The following is a 21,848-nucleotide window of genomic DNA, read 5'->3' as shown; positions in this document are numbered from 1 at the left end:
GTTGGCGATGGACAAGCTACTGTGTACATGTGCATATACGGCAACCTGACAGGCAAGGGAAGCATCTCTTCATGTTTGCATTGGACTTATAGCTATCAATCAGCTGTATTCTTTCTGCGTTCCTATTACATTTTTTTTCGCTGTTTTGGTTAGTTGCAGTACGGACCTGTAACTGACATTCTGTCCATACACTGGAGAGCACAGCAGCTGATAGTCACTTTAAAGGGGTATTCTAGCAATGGGACATTTTTCTTCAGTTCCACTGGATGGGTGAAAACGGATAGATTGGCGGAGGTCCAACTGCTGAGACTCCACAGATCCTAAGAATGGGGAACCCATGCACCCCCTATTTCACAGTTCAAGTTACAATCTCCCATTTCTGTAGTGTAGTAAAACAAGAAGTAATAAAATTCCATGAGAGATTCAATGCATTCCACCCCACCATAAACCTGACATTAAGCTACTCATATACTGAAATCAACTTTTTGAACACCACCATAAAAATTTTGAACAACTCAATACCGACATCCCTATACCGAAAACCTATTGATCGGCCCACATACCTCAGATGGGACAGTTACCATCCTAAGCACATCAAAAAGTCCATTGTCTACAGCCCGGCCATCAAATACAACCGGATCTGCTCCAACCCAACAAACAGAGAGGAACATCTATACGGTACCATCTTAAAATTACATTTCACCTCAACTGATGACCAAATCACCAGAGCCACCAAGATACCCAAAAATCAACTACTCCAGTACACAGAGAAGGAAGGAAACAATCATGTACCTCTAGTAGTGACCTACAATCTGCAGCTAGGGGTACTAAGGAAAACCACAAAGAAACACCATCACACCCTACACAAGCATGACCATCTGAAAAACATATTCCCAGACCCTTCCCTTCTGTGTTACAGACAAAACCCAAATTTGAGGAACTTTATAAATCTGGAGTGAATTGCCCTCTGACACACAAAAAGTAACTTATCCCTATAATGTAAGGAGCTGCCAGACCAGCTCACATGTACAGACCGCATATACAAATCCCCAACACACAGCAGGACTATAACATCCCAGGGACATTCACATGTTCCACGTCTGATGTTGTGTACCTGATCCTGTGCAGTAAATGTCCTGTTGCGGCCCTTTTATGTTGGAGAAACAGGACAAAAACTGAAAGCGAGGATGAGATCTCACCACCATATAATTGAAGAGAGAAAGATAGAACTACCTGTGGCGAAGCCCTTTTCTAGTCATGGACACAACATAGAACATATGAAAGTTATTATACTTACCTCAATTTCAAATCACAAAGCCACAGAAGAATTTGGGAGTACAAATTTATAACAACTTTTGACACTTTCAACAGAGGGTTAAATTGTTCAAGAGGATTCATGTGTGCATGGGAAGTATGAGAAATCTATAGCAGAGATAACACTCGGGCCTGGTGACCCCCTAACACTAATTTAGAGACCATAAAACCTTCACATCTTTAGCAGAGGACTATTTAAGCATTTATTTATTTCTCTACCCATCCTGTTGTAGTATACTTTCAAGTGCAAATTGATCACATCCATGTCTGTGCCTTGTTATAAGTGTGTGTATATATATCCATGCCTCTCCTGATCTATTTCATTATCCCTGAGAGGTTTGAAAGCTTGCTATAACATCGTGTATTTTTGTTAGCTATTAAAAGGTATCATATCTACAGGATTACTTGGTTTCTTTTGCTGGGAACAATCACATGTAGCATAGTGAGGAATGGAGCCACTGGTTGCACATGCGCTCAGCGATTTCTAACAGGTGGTTGGAAACAGAGGGATGGGTTTTTCTATACCGGCCACGAAACGTGGAGATGCGAAAAAATCCTTTAATTGAAAGCGTGAAATCAGCTTCAAATCAAAAACAATATCAAAAACTGCATGCTGTGGTTTTTGATGCAGATCCACGTCAAAGTGTCAATGTGCTTTGGATTTTGTCGAGGACCTACAACATATAATCTATGTGTAAAAATACCATAAAAGCTCTGAAGACCCCCTTTAAGATTAAGGCTGGCTGCACGCGACTGGGTTGGATTCCGAATGTGGGAGCCCGCAGCGGAATCCAACCCTATGCCCAGCCGGCATCCGCGTGTATCTGTTTTTCTTCTTCTTTTTTCTCTGTACTGTGGATGGACCGCACGGCAAACTGTCGGACATGTGAAATACAGTTGTTTTTTTAAAATCCCAGCTTTTCCGGCGTTGTTGCTAGTCAATGACGTGGAATCCGCAACCTTTCCACAATGTCATTGCGGAAGGGCTGCGGGTCAGATAGCTTCTATTGACTTTAATGGAAGCTGTCCGTGCGGAATCTGCACTGACATAGAGCATGCTACTTTTTTTTTTCTCCGCAGGCGGAACATTGTAATTGCTTTCCACAGCATGTTATGGGCGGTATTTGCTGCAGAATCCGAAGGCGAACACTCGCTCCAGATTCCACAATGCAAACCCGTCCATGTGCAGCCGAACGTACTCAAACTATGCTGAAAACTAGATCAAATCACTTTCCTCCTTGGTGTCTGCATCTGATAGGCAACATTGAAGCTTTGTATCAGATTTCTTTGATGCCCACAGTACTTTTGTATTCCATTACCTAGAGTTTTACATGCAACATCTGAGTGGCGTGGTTTCTATATGCAGAATGTCCCTCTGTGTGATCGCAGTTTGGCTTCATGGGGCACACTTTGCAACCTGCAAGCTGTGTGCACATTATATTCGTTTTTTTTTTGTTTTTTTTTAACTTAAACATTAAGACAAAAGCTTTCAGCTGGACGTCCATTTATTGTGGGACTACAATCCCCACTGTCCTTCCATGTACACAATCTATAGTTTCACCAGATATACTCAGACTGTGGACCATAGACTCCAAGCAGTGCATTCACTATAGGAAGTGGTAGAGCAAGACCGCAGTCCTATCCTGTGATATGAGGCTATCTCGGGAAAGTGCTTGAACTGTAGCCTGAAGGAGGCAGGTGGTTCTCTCTCTTTGGTGTCTGCAGAGTTTGGGAACCTTTTGGCTTTTGCTGGTTACGGTTCATACCGAGGGGCGACTGAGATTTTCCAAGTAGAAACTGCTCCCATTTGGGTAGTTCTTGTTCCACAGATTTCCAATACTGACTCTGAAAGACATAAAAAGAAAGAAGTCGTCCTTTGTTACAATGTTACCTGGGACTTTCAACAACACTATTCTCTACTCCAGATCTAATGGAAATGAACGCAAACACTGTCAAATGGACTTTGTTAATAACAATAAATAGATCTGTTCTTTCCCATTCAAGGTCCTGTTACAATACTCCGGCATCCAATAATGTGGTCTCACTATAAAAGATTTACAGAGGTTGTCCTGGGTTAGAAAAACATAGCTACTTTCTTGTAAATACAGCGACACCCTTGCCCATGGGTTGCGTCTGGTATTGCAGCTCAGCTGCCATTCACTTCATAGCAGCTGAACTGCAGTACCGCATACAACCCTATAGCCAAGGGTGGTGCTGTATTGGGAAGAAAGCAGCCATGTTTTTCTAACCCTGGACAACCTCTTTAGGAAAGTTTATTTAGAAGAAGTATCTTAAAGGCGATTTTCACGTGCGTTGTAAGATGCATAGAAATCGCACATGAAAAGAACCCATTAATTTATGTCTGAGATAGAAAAATCACAGCATGGTTTGGGCGATATCGATCATTATTCTCTATGGAACCCAAAAAAATTGGATCGCAATCACATGCCATAACATTTTTCTACTTTTTTACTATTGGTATGAAAATCACATGTGCAGTGATGCGTTTTTATTTTTAAAAAACATCCCGCTCACAATAAAAAAATTGCATGTTTGCAAGTGCGATATCATTTCGAATCTCTCAGAAAGATATCGCACTTGCCCATGTAAATACAACCTCACCCTGAGGTGGGGGCTTAAGAGGAAGGATTCTGGCGAACTGCCAACAGGAACCACCTTATATATTGATTCACCCACTACTGATCTGTCATTGATGACTTAATAGAATAAACACATTCTTAGTCACATTGGGTTGTTTTAGTTGGAGTTAGACTCAGACTTTTGTGGGTCAGACAAAACCTTAAATTGTGTACATAGAGAAGGAATTGTGTATATTAAGATTACATGAAGGACACTTAAAGGGGTTGTCCCGCGCCGAAACGGGTTTTTTTTTTTTTCACCCCCCCCCCGGTCGGCGCGAGACAACCCCGATGCAGGGAGGTAAAGAAAGCTTACCGGAGAGCTTACCTTAATCCCCGCGCTCCGGTGACTTCAATACTTACCGCTGAAGATGGCCGCCGGGATCCTCTGTCTCCGTGGACCGCAGCTCTTCTGTGCGGTCCATTGCCGATTCCAGCCTCCTGATTGGCTGGAATCGGCACGTGATGGGGCGGAGCTACACGGAGCCTGCATTCTGCACGAGCGGCTCCATAGAAGACTGCAGAAGACCCGGACTGCGCAAGCGCGGCTAATTTGGCCATCGGAGGGCGAAAATTAGTCGGCACCATGGAGACGAGGACGCCAGCAACGGAGCAGGTAAGTAAAAAACTTTTTATAACTTCTGTATGGCTCATAATTAATGCACAATGTATATTACAAAGTGCATTATTATGGCCATACAGAAGTGTATAGACCCACTTGCTGCCGCGGGACAACCCCTTTAAGGCCCATTTACACGGCCCGATGATTGCTCAAAGATCGCTCAAACGACAGTTTGAGTGACAGCTTTGAGCGATCATTTTGCATAAACTATTAAGTAGCTACTCAACTACTTAAGAGCAATTAAGTGTGCAAATGAAGCCTTGGCTGAAAGCAGTTAATAGCCTGAGGGCTCTTATCTGCATTCAGATCCTTTGTTCTCCAGCAGGAAACAATGCTATCAGCATTCCCTGTGGAGAACTGCTGATAAGGCTGAACTATGATTTTTAGGTTGAACTGAATTTAACAATCAGCTAGCAGTGCAAGATTGGTGCACATTTAGACGCAACGATTATCGCTAAATGATCGCCTTTTAGCGATATAGATATATATATATTTTTTTATAGCGATCATAGCTCGATGTAAATGGGCCTTTAGAGCGGTTGTCCGAGTTGTTATTTTATATTAAAACTCTGTTCGCTGAGCTCCATCATTGGCTGCAGCAGCCTGTGACACGACACACGCACGTGGCGGCAGCCTGTAAACATGGCATCAGGGGGGACTAATAGCAGTTGTGCGGTACACAGTGGGGATAGGGGAGTATATACTATATACTGGTTAGTTATGTTACTACATGGGAAACTGGATTTCAACATAAAAAAACAACTTGAACAACCCCTTTTAAGGAAAATGTCAAACTAGTATACAGAATTATATATCTTGAACTCAAAATATATTGACTTTTAATTATTACAAAAACTAGATTGTTGATTTTCTTTTTTTTTTTTTTAGTTCAGAGACTTCTGGTATTGGTAACTATGCCGCCCAATCTGCCAGTGGCATCTCCTGTCATCAGATTTAAAGGGCTTGTTCAGTTTAAAATTAACTTTTTAAAACGTTTTTTGAATTATCTAAAACAATAAAACAAACAGTGCTTACCCGTCCTCAGCCCCAGCGATCCAGTGTTGAAGCCCCATGATTCTACCAGTCTGTGCTGACAGCACAAGTCAGGTGACCTATGCCAGCCAATCTGAGGCCATAGCGTCACTGGCTGTTTTCCTGGCATCAGAGCTAACACTCTGGGTGCTATGATGGCAGAATGGCCTCTGATTGGCAGGAAGTGGTCACCTGACTTCCGCTGTCCATACGGACCGGGAGAATCGTGGGGCTGCAGCGTTGGATCGCTAGGGCTCAGCTGGGCAAGTACCATTTGATTTATTGTTTCAAACTTCTGGCAGATGACGCACTCAGGAGCAGCGCGGGAAATACATTTTGTATGCGATTAGATGTTCACAAAATCTAAAAGGGGCCACCAGCTGTCGACTATTGACAATGCTACTTTCATGCACTACATAAGGACAGTTGGCACACAACACATATAGTGGGTTCAGACATTCCAGCAATGATATGGTTGCTTCAGACCTACTACATGCTGAACCTGGTGCTAATCCTGAAGGGAGGTAGAAGAATAAGCAAATTTTCTTAATCGCCAGAAAGTAGCCAAATGAGCGGACAAAAAAATTTGTACGAACACTCATTTCCCGATCACTGGGCTCTGTGAAGCTGCCACTCATCACCTGACAAATGAGCAAACACCCATTTGTCAGGTAAGGGATAACTTGCTGAGATGAGAATACCCCTTTAATACTGGCAGTAGAAGGCATTGGGTCTCACCCTACCTACAGCACAACCTGCAGATTTAAACTGCATTTTGCATTTTCTTTATATAGAGGTTTTCCAGGTCTTTAAAACTGATGGCCTATGCTCAAGCTAGGCCACTGATATTAGATTGGTGGGCTCTGAGTCTGGGCATCCCCACCAATCAACTGTTTGAAGGTGCCATGGCGGTCTGGCAAGCACTTTGTCCCTTTCCTTCTGTACCTGGCACAGCTCTATCATTTTAGTAGTGGCTGTGCCGGGTATTACAATTTGCTACAGCTTCACCTCATTCAAGTGACTGGGACCGAGCTGCAATACTAGGCACCACCACTACTCTGAACTATAATACTCTATAAAGGTAAAACACTCACCTCGAGCTCCATGATGGTGCTGCTGGGGGCAACTTGTGATCTTTTCTTTAAACTCTTCTCAGCTTTCCGCAAATCCTAGACTCAAAGATGATTTGTGATGCACATAAGGGAAAAACAGCACTTGTTCGTCATATGTTACTCCTCTACTTCTTGCTAAGCTACAGGCCAGAAGAGGAGGTAAATGCAGGTAGTCTTATGCTTGCCGGATCAGACTACACAGTTTGTAGTCTGTAACCATAGAGACGCATATATCTGCATAAGAGCTGCAGACACAAAACAGCAATACATTTTTAACCACTTAAGGACACAGCCCTTTTTTTTATCCATTTTTGAATTCTCCTCCTCCTTTTTTTGGCGGGGCTTGTAGTATTTTTTCAATGGTACAATTTAATGTACTAAATAATGTAATGAAAAAAATTATAGAAAAAAAAATAATTTGCAATTTTGCCATCTTGGGGGGCTTACAGCGTACGCAATATGGCAAAAAAAGTAACAATAAGTTTATCCCGTGGGTCAGTACGCTTACGACAATACCAAATTAAGGTTTATTTACTGTGGTACTTTTTAATTATGAAATATAATTTAAATAATGAAATATCATTGAAAAATATATATTTTCTGTTGCAATCTTCTGATTGCCATAGCTTTTTTTTTATCTTTCTGTCAATGAGGTCGTATGAGGACTTGTTTTTAGCGGGATGATCTGTGATTCCTATCGGTACCATTTTGGAGTATATACGACTTTTTGTATGCTTTTATAAAAGTCTTTCTTTATCCAAAAAGTACAAATCTGGTAGTGAGGGATAAATAATGCGTTATTTTGATAAACCGGACTTTTATGAACACGGCAACATCAAATATGTTTTTAGCGTTTTTTTAATTTGTTTTTGTCGTGATTTAACTGGGGGTGTGGTTAAACTTTTAATAGCCTTCAATTTTTACATAAGAAAACAAATAAAAATATGTTTTCACTGATCTTTAGTTTTTTCCTAATCCCTATTGGACTTCTACCATATACTGTAATTCTTCAGTATTGCAGTATATGGAATTTCTGCTGGCATGCTATTAGAGCAGGACTCAGGCCTTTCTTAATAGGCACAGACATGTGGCAGAAGGCTCCTGGCACGGCACCTTACAATCTGATCGAGGGGGAGCCATTCTGGACCTCTAAATGACGATCGGCATTAAAATGCCACTGTCAGAATTGACAGTAACATTTAAAGAGTTAACAACCACAATCAATGTGAACACGGATTGTAGCTAATATGGCCCGATACTGGATTCTAAAGTATGTAGATAATATTAGATCTTCCCTGTCCTGGCCGCTGTAGGTGAAATTGCTGCCGGATATCAATTTTCCTCTGGAAAAGCGGCTGCTTTAGGTGGATATGGTAGCGTGGGTTGGGTTGTGAGCCAGTGACTCGGTTGTATGCGATGAGACAAACACTTTTAAGAAGTTGCTAATCATACAGTCCCTAATATATAAATTGAACGCAACCAATATGCTCCCTTGGTAAAATACAAATGGGACATACTGTATGCAATTTGGTGGAGACACTTCTAAAATTTAGAGGGGTTTTCCAACACTAAGGTATTAATCCCCTATCCTCATAATAGGTCATCAATAGAGATGAGCGAGTATACTCGCTAAGGCACATTACTCGAGCGAGTAGTGCCTTAGCCGAATATCTCCCCGCTCGTCTCTAAAGACTCGGGGGCCGGCGGGGGGCAGGGAGCGGCGGGGGAGATCTCTCTCCCTCCCGCTCCCCCCTGCTCCCCGCCGCAACTCACCTGTCACCGGCGCCCGAATGTTTAGAGACGAGCGGGGAGATACTCGGCTAAGGCACTGCTCGCTCGAGTAATGTGCCTTAGCGAGTATACTCGGTCATCTCTAGTCATCAATATCTGATAACTGGGTGTCCGCTGCCCTGAACTCCCGCTGATCAGCTGATTGAAAAGACAGCGGTACTTGGGTGAGGGCCCGGCCACTTCAGTCCATACCAGGCACAGTACTGAATATTCTATAGCTGCTGTGCCTAGTATAGCAGCTCACTTTCATTCACTTGAGTGGGGCCGAGCGTCTCTCCGACCATGTGACTGATGAACGTGAGGTCACATGCCTGAGAAGAGGTAGCGGCGCTCATGTGAATGCGCTGCCTCTTCAGACATCTGATTGGTTAGGGGTCCTGAGCAGTGGACCCCCACTGATCAGATATTGAAGACCTACACTGAAGAAGGCTGAGGTTTTATCCATCATCTACATGGAGATTTTCACAAAACTTACATGTAGAAGTGCTCGATTCCTGCTGTGTGCAGCCTCTGATAACTGGCCGGACGGCTCCTGCTGCTCCTCTCTGATTCTTATCTCCTCTAAGAGTTTACTTTTCTCTGCAGCTCTAATGAATACATAAGGAGAAAAGCCATCGAGATGCATTTATTACTGGTGCCAGGACTTTGGTGTAAGTCGCACCTTCTTTTTGGTACAAATCAATTTAGACAAACTTAAGGCCCACTTAGACGAGATGAATGTTGGGCAAACGATGCTCAACACTCTTCCCTGCATATACTCGCTCCCGTGCTGCTGCAGTATGGCTGGCTCACAGCGGGACAGCTGCAGGAGATTTCTCTCCTTGCGCTCCCCTGCCCCTCTCCGTTGACTTAACAGAGTGGCTGTTCAGTACTGAACGGCTGCTATTTACACTGAACGATGATCGTTCAGCACATCGTCCATCGTTTATGCTGCATAAACGATGGATGATAAGCTGATCGCTGAGTATAAACTGCAGCCATTCAGTAGTGAACGGCCACTATGTTAAGTCAATGGAGAGGGGCGGGGGAGCATGAGGAGGGAAATCTCCTGCAGCCTCCCTGCCCCCTGCTGACTGCTCTGTGAGCGAGCCAGCGATACTAGCTAGTGTATGCAGGGACAAGTGTCGGACATTGTTTGCCTGACATTTGCCCCGTCTACATGGACTTCACGGGCACCAAAAGGAACAGATGTTCAGCCCCATAAGACACTTTTCAAAAGTACCTAGACAAGAGTGCAGGGCTCAAATGGCGTGAGAGTGCAGTGTCCCAGCGTCCGCCTTGACACGAGGCCCACATTAAGGAGCTTGGAGGGTAGAGTTGGCACTTCCCAGGCTCCTCCCTGGAGGAACGCATGCCACCTCCGTCCAAGTACCGCTAGGCCTCTTCCAGGCAACGCTGGGACAGCGATTACCTGTATACATGTGGTAGACTGTAGACTTGTCACGTGTGACACCACCGTTCCTTACACATTGGTATGATCCTCAGCAGAGAAATGGAAGTCCACAAACACAATTAACTTTAGTACCTCAGTCCCTGGGAATGGACAGGGGCTGGAAAAGCTTTACTTGTAACTTGACAGCGTACAGCTTAATACACACCAGTGCAGGTAGGACAGTAGACTGTGAGGTCAGGGAGGAGACACAGGATGACATCGGTCCTACAGTCCACGTTATCTGTATGGTACCGCTCCTTGAAGAGGAATACTGTAGTGGATGGGAGTATGTGGGTAGGCACACTCAGGAGGATGGGGGTAGGCACACTCCACAGACACTCACTTGATTCAAATCAGATCACTGCATGGCGGACATCTCTCTCTCCACTCAGCTCTCACTTTCAGATAAGGGTTCCAGGGATAGGGACATCAGGATACCTCTCCTTTTCCTCCATCACTTCACCACATGAGGGTTGAAGGTACCCCCATGTGGCTGGCACTCCACTCCACGCTCAACAGTTGAAGACGATGAAAGACCTAGACATGTCCCACTCACTCATATTTATATGGTTTAACACACCACCTGACTAGACAGATATCAATACTTTTCCAGACATATCCCAGCCACTTTCAGACATTAACCTCTTATATGCTGCAGCTGTGCAATACACATAACGAAACACTAGACATTTTGCAGAGTGTATCTACACAAAAGACATAACATGTATGAAAATTAGAGAGGGGCCAGAAATATAGACTTCGGGCCACTACAAGGGTTTTAGACCTTTTAATCAATTGAGAATTTTAATTTGGTGCACTTTGTTCTGGACAGAGGGCAAAAAACAGTAACTGTTCCCTCTCCTGTATATGGGGAACGAATTCTAGACCAGAATCCTGGAACAGAAGTGCTACAAATAACCGTGCAACTCTGGTCTTTTGTAGTTTTTTTTTACAACGTTCATTATAAAGGGATAAATAAAAATAATGTGTTATTTTGTTAGATCAGACGATACCAAATATGTTTTAAGGGTTTTTTTTGGTTTTGCTTTTTTCATTATGAACACAGGAAAAGAGTGGGGGGTTAAAATTTTAATATCCTTCATTTCTGTACAATAATAAAAAAAAAATTCACTTATCTTTACTCTTCTTTAAAAAAAAAAAACCCATAGGGCACTTGAATTAATAACATACATTGCAATGCTTCAGTATTGCAGTATATGAAATTTCAGCTGGCATTCTATTAGGGCAGGCCACAAGCCTGTCTTAATAGGCAAAGATACGTGGCAGAAGTCACCTGGCTGCTATGACACCCGGATGGCACCTTGCAATCCGACAGCGGGGGAGCCATTCTGGACCTGTAAATGCTGATGGGGCATTAAAAATACGCATCAATCAGAATTGACAGCAGCATTTAAAAGGTTAATAGCCATGATCGGTGTGGACACTGATTGTAGCTATTGCGGCCTGATATCGGTTTTCAAAGTATGTAGGTATTGTTAAATCTTCCCGCTGCAGGTGAAAAGCCCTTGAGGTGCATTTATTACTACCGTAGTACTGTGCCAGAACTTTGGTGCAAGTTGCACCTTCCTTCTTGCGGCAGAAATCAAGTTAGACGGAAGTCAGAAGGAACAAATGTTAAGCCCCACTAGAAACTTCTCAAAAGTACCTAGACAAGTGGGCGGGGCTTGAATGGCACGAGAGTTTTAGACCTTTAAATAAATGGAGAATTTAAATTTGGTGCATTTTGTGCTGGACAGAGGGGAAAACACATTAACTTTTCCCTCTCCTGTATATGCGGTACAAGTTCTAGAGCAGAATCCTGGAACAGAAGTAATAAAGATAGTCGTCAACACTCGCTAGTTTGCAGAGTTGAAATTTTTTTTCACTGGTTATTTATATCCATAATTTCCCATCCGGCGTGCCTTGTGTTCGCGCTTTACTTTGCTTTGTGCCACTTTGCAGGAGATTACATCGTGTGGATGTACTACTGAGACATGAAACAGATCTGAAGCAGTCACAACATATGTTTGCAGCACAGTAATCGTCAGATGGTTCCATATACCGGGGGCGACGATGTCAGGTGTGACGCTCTGCAGCAATGCACTTACATGGCTTCATGCAGCTTCTGTAGCTCCGCCTCTCTGGATGAGAAGAAAGTCATTATATTCTTTCAAGTCTGCTAAAACAAAGCAGAAAAATCTCAATAATGCAAAGGAGATTCAATTCTAACATGTTAAAGGGGTTACCCCTCCAAAATCATTCATCCCAAGGATAGGTGATAAATAATCAATGGGGTCCAACCACTCCAGGGGTTAGGGGAACGACGCACCCTGATTCCCCCTAGTGATGGAAGCGATGGTGAGCGTGTGTGACCACAGCTAATTTCACTGTCTGAGCGTAGCACTCAGTTATTTCCGGCAGCCCTACAGAAGTGAATGGAGCGGTGATCACGCTGGTCCATGCACTATTGGGAGTGCACCATTCTCCATGGTCGGACCCACAATGATCAATCACCCACCTATCTTATGACCCCTCCCCATCTTATTCGCACATTGGTCCTTGATGTTGAGATATGAGAAGCTGTCAGGTGGAAACCTGACATCGTAGATCTTCTTTTAGCTGACCTGGTCGATGCCGGTAACATTGAGGGAGCATGGTGGTCACTGGTGATGTCCTTTCCTTGACTAAGAGCTCTTCCACAAAGGTCGAATTCTCAGCAAAATGTACCGATTGACACACTTACCGATCGTCGCTTGTTTAATTTTCTTCTACAACGACTGAGAATCTGCTTATAGGGATGGACGATCACTGATACATAACCCAAAGGTCGGTTATGTTGCTGATCACTGAGCATTTTACTGCTCACATAAACGAGCCAATTAGCGAATGGGCTAATCGTTGGTCCATTTACATGGCCTGATTGTCAGGCGAACGAGCGTTCAGAGGAATGACCAGGCTTAAAATAAAAGGACTATTATCTGGTGGAAAGTCTAGGAGTTATAACTGCCAGTGACCACAAAGATCCCCCCATGTTGCAGACAGGAAGCGCAAACAGCGCTCTATGGGTGCGTTCACACAGCGCTGATTTGCTGCTGATTTTGTTACAGCAGATTTCACCCCTTTAATTTGAACCCAAGTGAAAGGGTGAAATCTGCTGCAGATCTGCACCAAAATCTGCGGTAAATTATCAACGTGTGAACATACCCTAAAACCGTTTCCTGGACCCTTGTGTGGGGAAAGAGGTTAAGATGGTGGTACTGATAGTCCAGTGTATATACAAGAGAGTACTCTGTGATGGAAATGTGCACCTAATGGGACACTGGCCTAAAATTCTCCCACCTACAGTAGGCTGTCCTAAGAAGATAACCTCCATCCACAGCCCACCTATGAGCCAGTGAGCCACAGCTCTGGCAGACTGCAGATGTCCAAGGTGGGTTCACACGTGGCATAAAGATACGTCACAGACACACATCTTACATGCGGACTCTCATATGGGGGAGGATTTGCCACAGAAAATCTGCGGATTTTGTTCTTTTCCTTTCAGGGGTCTAATCCACAGCAATTCTGCTGCAATGCACAATGGATTTTGTGCTGGATTTGTATGTAGCCTATTTTTATGCCCTAAGGCACAGGCAAGCGCGATATCAGGCTGTAAGGCTGCCATCACACTGGCATGAAAAATCACATGAAATCTGTGTGCTGCGAGACGAACAAATAGGAAACCTATTCTTTTGAATGAGGTCACAGACATGAGCGATGTTTTCCCACATGGCACCATGATGCTTTGCAGAAAACAAATGGCAGCATGTTCTATCTGGCTGTGAGATCTCTCAGCGCCAGCACCATTGTTTTTGATTTGAGGGAGAACTCTGCGATCCTCTGCTGCACCTGTAACAGCCGCAGTGGGCATTCCCTTCATCCCCGCAGTGATGCCAGGCTGTTTTCACATGGTGGGGAGCGTGATATCTGGTCGCGAGTCATGGCCTGATATCGCCCTCGCCAGTGTGAAGGCAGCCTGCGTCACATAGCGGAGTGGTGTAGATTTACATCAAATGCCACTCTGTTGGCGCGGATTCTGACACAGATAAGCAGCAAACTTCACTCCTTCAACTAAGGCCTCATGTCCACGGGCATAAATGAATTGGGGAATCTATACGTGTTACCCGCATGTGCGATCCGCAGGGCAATCAGCCCCTAGACAATCATTGGGCATCCGCAGGTAATTGAATACCTGCGCATATCATTTTTCCTGATTTATATGAGGTACAAATCGCAGCATGCTTCATTTTCTGCGGATTCCCACACGGACGGCTTCCACTGAAGTCAACAGAAGCCATCAGATCTGCGGCACACTGTGGAGGAGCCGCTGATAAGCGAGAAAGCAGGCATCCGCCTTGCAGAAGAAAGACGATCTGGCCTGGACTGAGAAGACCCGTACCGCATCTGGAGAAATAAGAAAATGTCCATGGCTGTGGGCACTGGTGGATTCCGCACTTGGAATCCGCGCATACCATAAACATGAGGCCTAAGAGCGTGAAATGAGCTGCAGATCTTGGGGCTAAAAGCGGATCAAATTCGGCACTAATTGATGTGAATTTTTGCGCAGATCTTCACACATAGCGAAACTGGTGTAGAATTTGAGGTGGATTTTGAAGCAGATCTACAGCAGACTTCATCTAAAAAGGTGAAACCTGCTGCGGATCTGCCCCAGAATCTGCACCATTGGTTAGGATGGTAAACGCAGATTTTGGTGTGGATTTTTCCGCCATGCCCCAGTGGTCAAACACTCACACCCCATCTGTGGATTGGGGAGAAGTTCTTACGTTCGTTAGCAGGACAACCTCTGTAAAGGGATTATCCAACCGTGTAGAGCCGAAGGTCCGTCCTCCGGAAGAAATCCGTTACGCCAAAAGCGAGTTTATTTCGTTGCCCGTCTCCTAAAGACAAAATGGAATAAAACGTGATCAAAAAGTTGTATGTACCCCAAAATGGCACCAATAGAAGCTACAGATCATCCATAAAAAAACAAGCCCCCACCGGCTCCAGGGATGGAAAAAAAAAAGTGATGGCTCTCAGAAATGGCAGAAAGCCATTTTTTGGTAAAGAAAAAAAATATTATTTTTGAATGTATAAATCCATTCTAAAACCGCAGTGTATTCGGTATCGCTGCGGCCGTACTGACCTGACTAACATGTTGTAGCTTTCTAACTGATTCACGGAGGAGCCGTCAGATGTGACGAATGCATCAACGGGCTTGCGCCTCTTAACACATTTATCGCAGGAATGTCGGCACTCACTTTACTAAGGCCACTCATACGCAGCAATAACCCTCCATGGATCTCAAAGGGGTCTCTCACACATGTATTCGCCGCACGCAAAATTACACGCGCAATATACAGATAACAGAACCCATTGATTTCAATAGGTTGGCACACATTTCATTTTTTTGCGTTCGCATTTTGTGCGTGTGGAAAACAAACGCTGCCTGCCCTACTTTTGTGCAAAGGTCTCTATTGAAGTCTATAGAGGGTGCGCAAATTGTGCACAATACGCAAGGGGATGGGTGATACGCTGCGCAATTCCACAGGTAAAACACCACATTGGAACCTCATTAGGCTAAACAGTCATTTAAATCAGGGCATGGTTACATACCGCTATTCTCGTCTATGACAGTGGATGAGAACAGGACACACTGTGATTTCTATTGCTGTATTGTTTCTACAGACCGCCAGCCCCCGACCTCCTGGACAGGTTATTACGGGGTCCGTGCGGAATACATGGACAGCACTGGCTGTGTGAATAGACCATTGAAAGGTCCAGGATTTTAGCAATGTATTCACTGACAGCAAGCAGAGATCCTGAAATGGCACAGAACTAATAGCAAAAGTCTATTGCAACAGTTGCAGAAGGTTGCATTTCTACAACTTATTAGTAAAGATGACACGACAGCCGGAATCTTCACAGAACACAGTCCATCATAGACTGTCAGGAGTTGCTGGGATTTGTAGTGCACGCCAAGTAACAGCCACAACCTGTACAAGCTGTTCAAGAACACGTCGAGCCCACACTGTCACCTTCGGAGGAATCTCCTCTGCTGGTCATTATCTACACACGTGGCACATGAGGTTCTGCAGGGACTGCGGCCATCCATCATCTCATTCCTCCGCCGCTAACTCTTTACTTCCGTGTACGGCCGTAACCATAGCAACTAACCGGAAGCCGTGTAGAAGAGCTCAGACCCGTCACGTGATCAACATCGTCCCGCCTCCCGCAGATTAACTCGTCTGCTTTATGTATGAGCTGAGAAATACAAACTCCTGTGTGCCGCTGCTGCCCTCTAGTGTCAGTTCTGTGTAATTACATGAACTGCCGGTACTACACGATTTTGCTGATGTCCCCCGGTCACACACTTTCCCTCGTTTTTTTTTTAACCCGTCATAGACTTCTATGACAGCTTGCTGAGTGACACGCAGGAGGATAGGGCTGGTGCTATCTTCTGCTGCGCGCGACATACGCTCATGAGAGCAAGCCCATTAAGATCGGTGCGTTCGATATACCGTGTTTGGAGCGCTTGACACACAAAAATGTGCACAAACCCACTTATCTGTTTAAGCCCTGAGGCGATATTGACACGAGAGCGAATCTCACAAGAGTTTTGCGCGCTGTGAGACGTACAAGAGCCGTGCGAGTATGACCTCCATTCTTGTGTAGGGAGTCCCGGGTGATGTTTTCGCCCACAGCTTCGCTGTGAGGTAGTCAATCGCTGCATGTCCCATTTTTTCACGTCCCTCGGAACGCCTTGCCCGTTGTTTTCAATGGGACGGTCAAACACATTGCATGCCGCGCAATTTGCGCGCAGACCGCTTTTCTTCCAGGACATCTGTACTGCGGATGGTCCGCACGGCTCACTGTCAGATATGCGCAGTGAGGATTTTTTTTTTAAATCTCCTGCTCTTCCCGAGAATTGGGCGGCCTCCATTGACCTCAATGTAAGCCGTCCGTGCTGGAACCGCGCTGAAATGGAGCATGCTGCGATTTAATTTCCGCATGCAAAGATCCGCACATCAAATCTGCATGCTTTAATTTAGCTGTGGACGCCCATGTCTCCCTATGGGCGCCTGACCTGCGAATCGTCTGCGCGTGTGCCTCGCGCGGATTCTGCTATTTAAATCCACTTGTGGACATTGGGCCTTAGTGCGTGTGCAGAATTAGGGGGAGGGGAGGTTTGTGAGACCCCCTTCTTCCTTTAGGGACTTTTCACACAGGACAGAATATTCCAGAACCGTGCTGCAGAATACTACTGCAGAGTATTCCGCCCCTGAATTCCGCACGGCTAATGCGCAGATTTTGATTCAGAATAGCTGACAATTCCGTATCAAAATCCGCAGTTAGTCGTGTTGTGGAATATTCCATCCCGCGTGAAAGGTCCCATACAACTACCCTGTTTCCCTGTAATAAGACATACCCAGAAAATAAGACATAGCATGATTTTCCCGAATTTTTGAGGATGCAAAATGATTTTTCAGGCTTTTTGAGGATGCTTGAAATATAAGTCCTGCTCCAAAATTAAGCCCTGCTAACAGTTAATTTAAAAAGTCAATTTAAATAGTGTCCAGGCAGCTATACATGTAAAAAAGTTAAACCTTTTTGAAGAAAAATTAATATAAAAGACACTGTCTTATTTTAGGGGAAACACAATTTATCCAAATTCAGCATGATGAACACAGCTGTCTATTAGGGCAAACCCGCTGCCGTAGGATCAACTATACTCACTGGCAGAACGGAGCGAGCGGCGCTGGAACAAGGAAAATTTCTTAACTTTCGTTATCAGCTCAAATTCCAAGCCAGAGTTTGAAAAAAGAGTCGGGAAGATAGCCCATGTTCGATCCTCCCAGCACCATGTGTTCACTACCTGCGAGGAAGATCCTATGTTTTCTCAGTCGTACAAATCACGGAGAGAAATGCCAGCAGTGAAAACGAAACCAGTGAACGCCTATTGAGATCAGAGGTTTCGTTTTGTCCCATCATATGACGGTGATTATCATGGCCGTATAAGGGGAGAAAAACACGCTCGTGTGTCTAAGCAGCATGGCTGCTCCTCATTCTCTCTAAGTCCTTCCCATCCATCAACATAAAAGTCTGGGTACATTGGGCTGGTACTGGTGTATCTTGTCTCCACTGGAACTAGGGGTGGAGACAAGGGGTTGGGCACTGACAGGGAAGGTGCTGGTGACACCCCCAGCAGTGCATTGGCTGTTTCCCGGAGCATGTCTTGTACCAGCTCCGGCTGTGTTACCCTTTACTGCCAAATATCAACCTCTCTCCCCTCCCAGTTTTCAGCAGGTCAGGCCCCTGGTGGCTTACCGGTGTAGCATGTGTTGCCCCACCTAGGCAGCGGGTTAACGGAGTTTGCCTTCTGTTCCCCCCTTTCCCGCAGGTATCAGATTAGCACTGTCGCTCAGCTCAGAGAGTGACAGCGGGGGACGGTAAGACTGGTGGCGTCTTAAGCAGCGCTGCAGGAGATAGACCGCGCAGGAGCCGCAACAGCACAAGGGGCAGCGGCGGGGTAAGTGGAAACAGCAGCTGTGAGATGAAATGAGGGGAGGCTGACTGCGAAAGTGAATGGAGGCACCAGGGGAAAACTTATAGGAGAGTGCAGGTCCTCCTGCACTGCTGCTGCTACAGAAGCTATATCTGCTCCTGTCCTCCTCCTGTGCCACTGAAGCCGGTGCTGCTCTCTCCATGACTGGATTGAGGGCTGTGGCACCGCTGACAGCTGGGGGAGGTGCTATTTGGCAGTAATGTCTAACACAGCCGGGACATGAGCAGCCAATCCAGTGATGGAGGCATCACCAGCACCTTCCTAGTCAGTGACTCAGCCCAACCCATTGTCTCCACCCATAGTACCAGTGGAGACAAGATAAACCAGTACCCATTGGGCCCAGGGCATTTACAAGGCATCCACTTGGCCTCTTCCATCCTGGTGCTCCTCTAAGGACTGAGCAAAGTCTCTCCCCTTCAAAAGCGGTACACTCCAACTTCAGCCAACTCTCTGGCTAGACTTGGAAGTCCAAGCTGCACGGGTCTCGCAGGCATTCTCCTACTTCATCAACCTTGCAAGGCTACCTGGGATCTCCCACACACTTCTGCCAGAAGATTCCCTTTCATGCATCTTGCAAACACACACACATATATTATATATATATATATATATATATATATATATATATATATATATATATATATATAAAAAGCGCAGTCATATGACATGCAACATGATACATTTTTCAGACATAACCCAGACATTAACCCATGCAGTGCTGCAGAGGTGCAATATACGTCATATTCATACAACACAAAGGGTCTGACAATACAGTAAGCATGAGCCAAATACATTCATACTGATGGAGGGGCCCCACTAACTCTGGGCCACTACAAAAACATTGCAAATGTGAAGGTAACTATTGAAGGTCATTGGTTTTATAATTCTGCATTTTTACCCACACTCATATCGTGGGATTTTATCACCCGTGTGAAAACACCCTAAGGGTGGATTCAAACAGGTGTATTGGTGTACCTGTTGCGTGCGCAATAAGGGCAAATAGAATCAATTGATTTAAATGGGTTTGTTCACGTCTTTTTTTGTGCTCACATTTCATGCGCACAGAAACAATTTGCAGGATGCTCTGCTTTTGTGTACATTTGCGCACCAAATGTCCCCCTAGTAGTCTATGATGGGGGGGGGCAAATACATGCACAAAGCTGAAGAAGATGCACAATACACTGCACAATTCCGCAGAAATAAGAACACATCTGAAACTCATTAGGCTAAATAGTCATTTAAATTGGGGTGTGGTTGTTTCCCGTGCGCAAATAACCATGCCCTGCGGAGCAAACGGTGCAGTAAAATACGCCAATATAAGCTCAAAAAGCCTCGTTCACAGCGCAAATCAGTGTGCTGAGGTGTGTGCAGTTGTGCATACACTTGTATGAAGCCACCCTTAGGGCGGCTTCAGACGACCATATATCGGCCAGGTATTCACGCCGGCCGATATACGTCGTCTCTCTCTGCAGGGGGAGGAGGCAGTGCTCTGAGCTCCCGCCCCCTCTCTGCCTCCTCTCCGCCCCTCTGCACTATTTGCAATGACAGAAGGCGGGACGGGTTGGGGGGGTAGGGTGCTAAATACCGGGAATTAGCTCTGCCCCCATCCCGCCTCCTCTCATTGCAAATAGTGCAGAGGGGCAGAGAGGGGGTGGAGAGGAAGCAGAGAGGGGGCGGGAGCTCAGAGCACTGCTCCCGCCTCTTCCAGCCTCCTCCCCCTGCAGAGAGGGATGCCAATATAAGGTTGTCTGAATAAGCCCTTAGTTTGTGCCTTTATTAACCCCTTCACTCCTAAGCAAACAGCCAGAGGAGAGAGGCAGAGAGCTGGTGAGGGCGAGGGAAGGGGGGACTACTCAGATGGTAGTGTATATTGTCCCGCCGTGAAAACGGTGGCCAATATACGCTCCTGTGAATAAGCCCTTAAAGATTCTTTGCTAGCTACTGTTAGCCCTATGAGATAAACCTATTGGCGGAATGTAGGTGACTCGCTGAGTGCGGGGATGGAAGTGTTAGGCTTCCTACACACGGCCGAACACGATATTGGCTGTGAAACTCGGCCCAATATTGTACTCGCTCACATGCGGTGTACGGGCAGATGTGAGGCGTAAAAAATGCTTCTCACCACTTTGGTGAGTTTGGTAAGTGTTTTCCTTAATTTTCAATGGGTATCCTCGTGTGCCCATCGGACGCCGTGCAGTGTGCTTTCCAGCCCCATTGAAAATAATGGGCGAGCCGTTCCGTTCTCGCAACACACAAATCTCACATGATTTTCAGAGCCGTGTGAAAGCAGCCTTAAGCCCCTGCAGGCCGGATTCTACCTCTGCCGGAAGTGGTGTCCACCCGTATTGTCACTTTTCTTTTTCTTCTGTACTGCCTAGCGATGACGCGGAATCCGCGCTCTTTTCGTAATGTCATTCAATAGAAGCTGTCTGCACGGAATCCGCGGAAAATTGAGCACGCTGCAATTTTTCCTCCACTTGCAGAAACTGCAATTGGTTTCCACAGGTGTGCAGGAAGAATCGATTTCCCATAGCATGCTATGGGTGGTATCTGCCAAGGATCCGCAGTGTGGACGCCCGCCACGGAATCTGCAGCAAATACCTGGCCGTGGGGTGCCCTTAGGCCACTCCCACACACACTGCTTTAAAGTGTTTTTGAATGACGTTTTTAAGCACATTCATCAGCGGTTGTTAACACACCCCATTATTACAGTGGGTGATGAGGTGCAATAAAAGGCGCTGAAACACAGAAAAATAGGGCAGACAGCATTCGAAAATCGAGGCTTCAGAAACGCTGCTTTCGAACGTTTGTCTGAGAAGCCCCAGTGAAACCAATGGAGGTGTTTTACGGCGTTTAGTGTGACGTTTCAAACACCACGCGAAACGCTGTAAAAAATGGTGTGAGAAAGCGGCCTTTTTTTTAACTTTTAGTATATTTTATTTTTTGTAATAAGTAAAAGAAAACTTTATTCAACTTATTTTCACTTCTTTTCTTAGTATTAGTATACATCGGAAGTCTAAGGCCTCGCTCACACAAACGCTGTTTTAGCACATTATAGGCGCACAAAGAAAGTGCTTCTATTAGAACCAATGGTTTCCTATAGGACCGTTCAGAAGAAGGAGTTTTAGACTCACTGAATACTCGCCCCAACAAAGATAGGACATGCGAGTGCAAAGCTGCGAGGAAAGATAGGACCTGAGACCTATCTTTGGTGTGTGCTTTCCATAGACCCCTATGGGAGCTGGATAACACGCACCTCCGATTTTGCGAACGGGCAATTTCACAGGTAATTAAAATAGCTGGA

The 21,848-nt window shown here is 45.3% G+C and overlaps 1 protein-coding gene across 3 annotated transcripts; it reads right to left on the bottom strand.

Annotated features, from left to right (window-relative positions):
* Positions 1-1,328: 1,328 nt before the first annotated feature.
* CEP15 (centrosomal protein 15) lies at positions 1,329-16,137 on the bottom strand. 3 transcript variants are annotated; one of them, XM_066596620.1, is made up of 6 exons: positions 16,017-16,137; positions 14,766-14,879; positions 12,051-12,121; positions 8,986-9,097; positions 6,702-6,776; positions 1,329-3,159 (listed from the first exon to the last, which is right to left on the bottom strand). In XM_066596620.1, the coding sequence occupies exons 3-6, from the start codon at positions 12,101-12,103 to the stop codon at positions 2,971-2,973; spliced, it is 429 nt and encodes a 142-aa protein (XP_066452717.1). In that variant the 5' UTR covers positions 12,104-12,121; positions 14,766-14,879; positions 16,017-16,137; the 3' UTR covers positions 1,329-2,970. The 3 variants fall into 3 exon arrangements, with proteins under 3 accessions (XP_066452717.1, XP_066452716.1, XP_066452718.1); XM_066596619.1 differs by having other exon boundaries at positions 12,051-12,118; XM_066596621.1 differs by lacking the exon at positions 16,017-16,137 and adding an exon at positions 15,595-16,008 and having other exon boundaries at positions 12,051-12,118.
* Between the last annotated feature and the right edge of the window lie 5,711 nt (positions 16,138-21,848).

This window comes from Eleutherodactylus coqui, chromosome 3 (genome assembly GCF_035609145.1).
Source record: "Eleutherodactylus coqui strain aEleCoq1 chromosome 3, aEleCoq1.hap1, whole genome shotgun sequence".
Classification (NCBI taxonomy): domain Eukaryota; kingdom Metazoa; phylum Chordata; class Amphibia; order Anura; family Eleutherodactylidae; genus Eleutherodactylus; species Eleutherodactylus coqui.
This window is presented reverse-complemented; position numbering and strand designations above follow the sequence as displayed.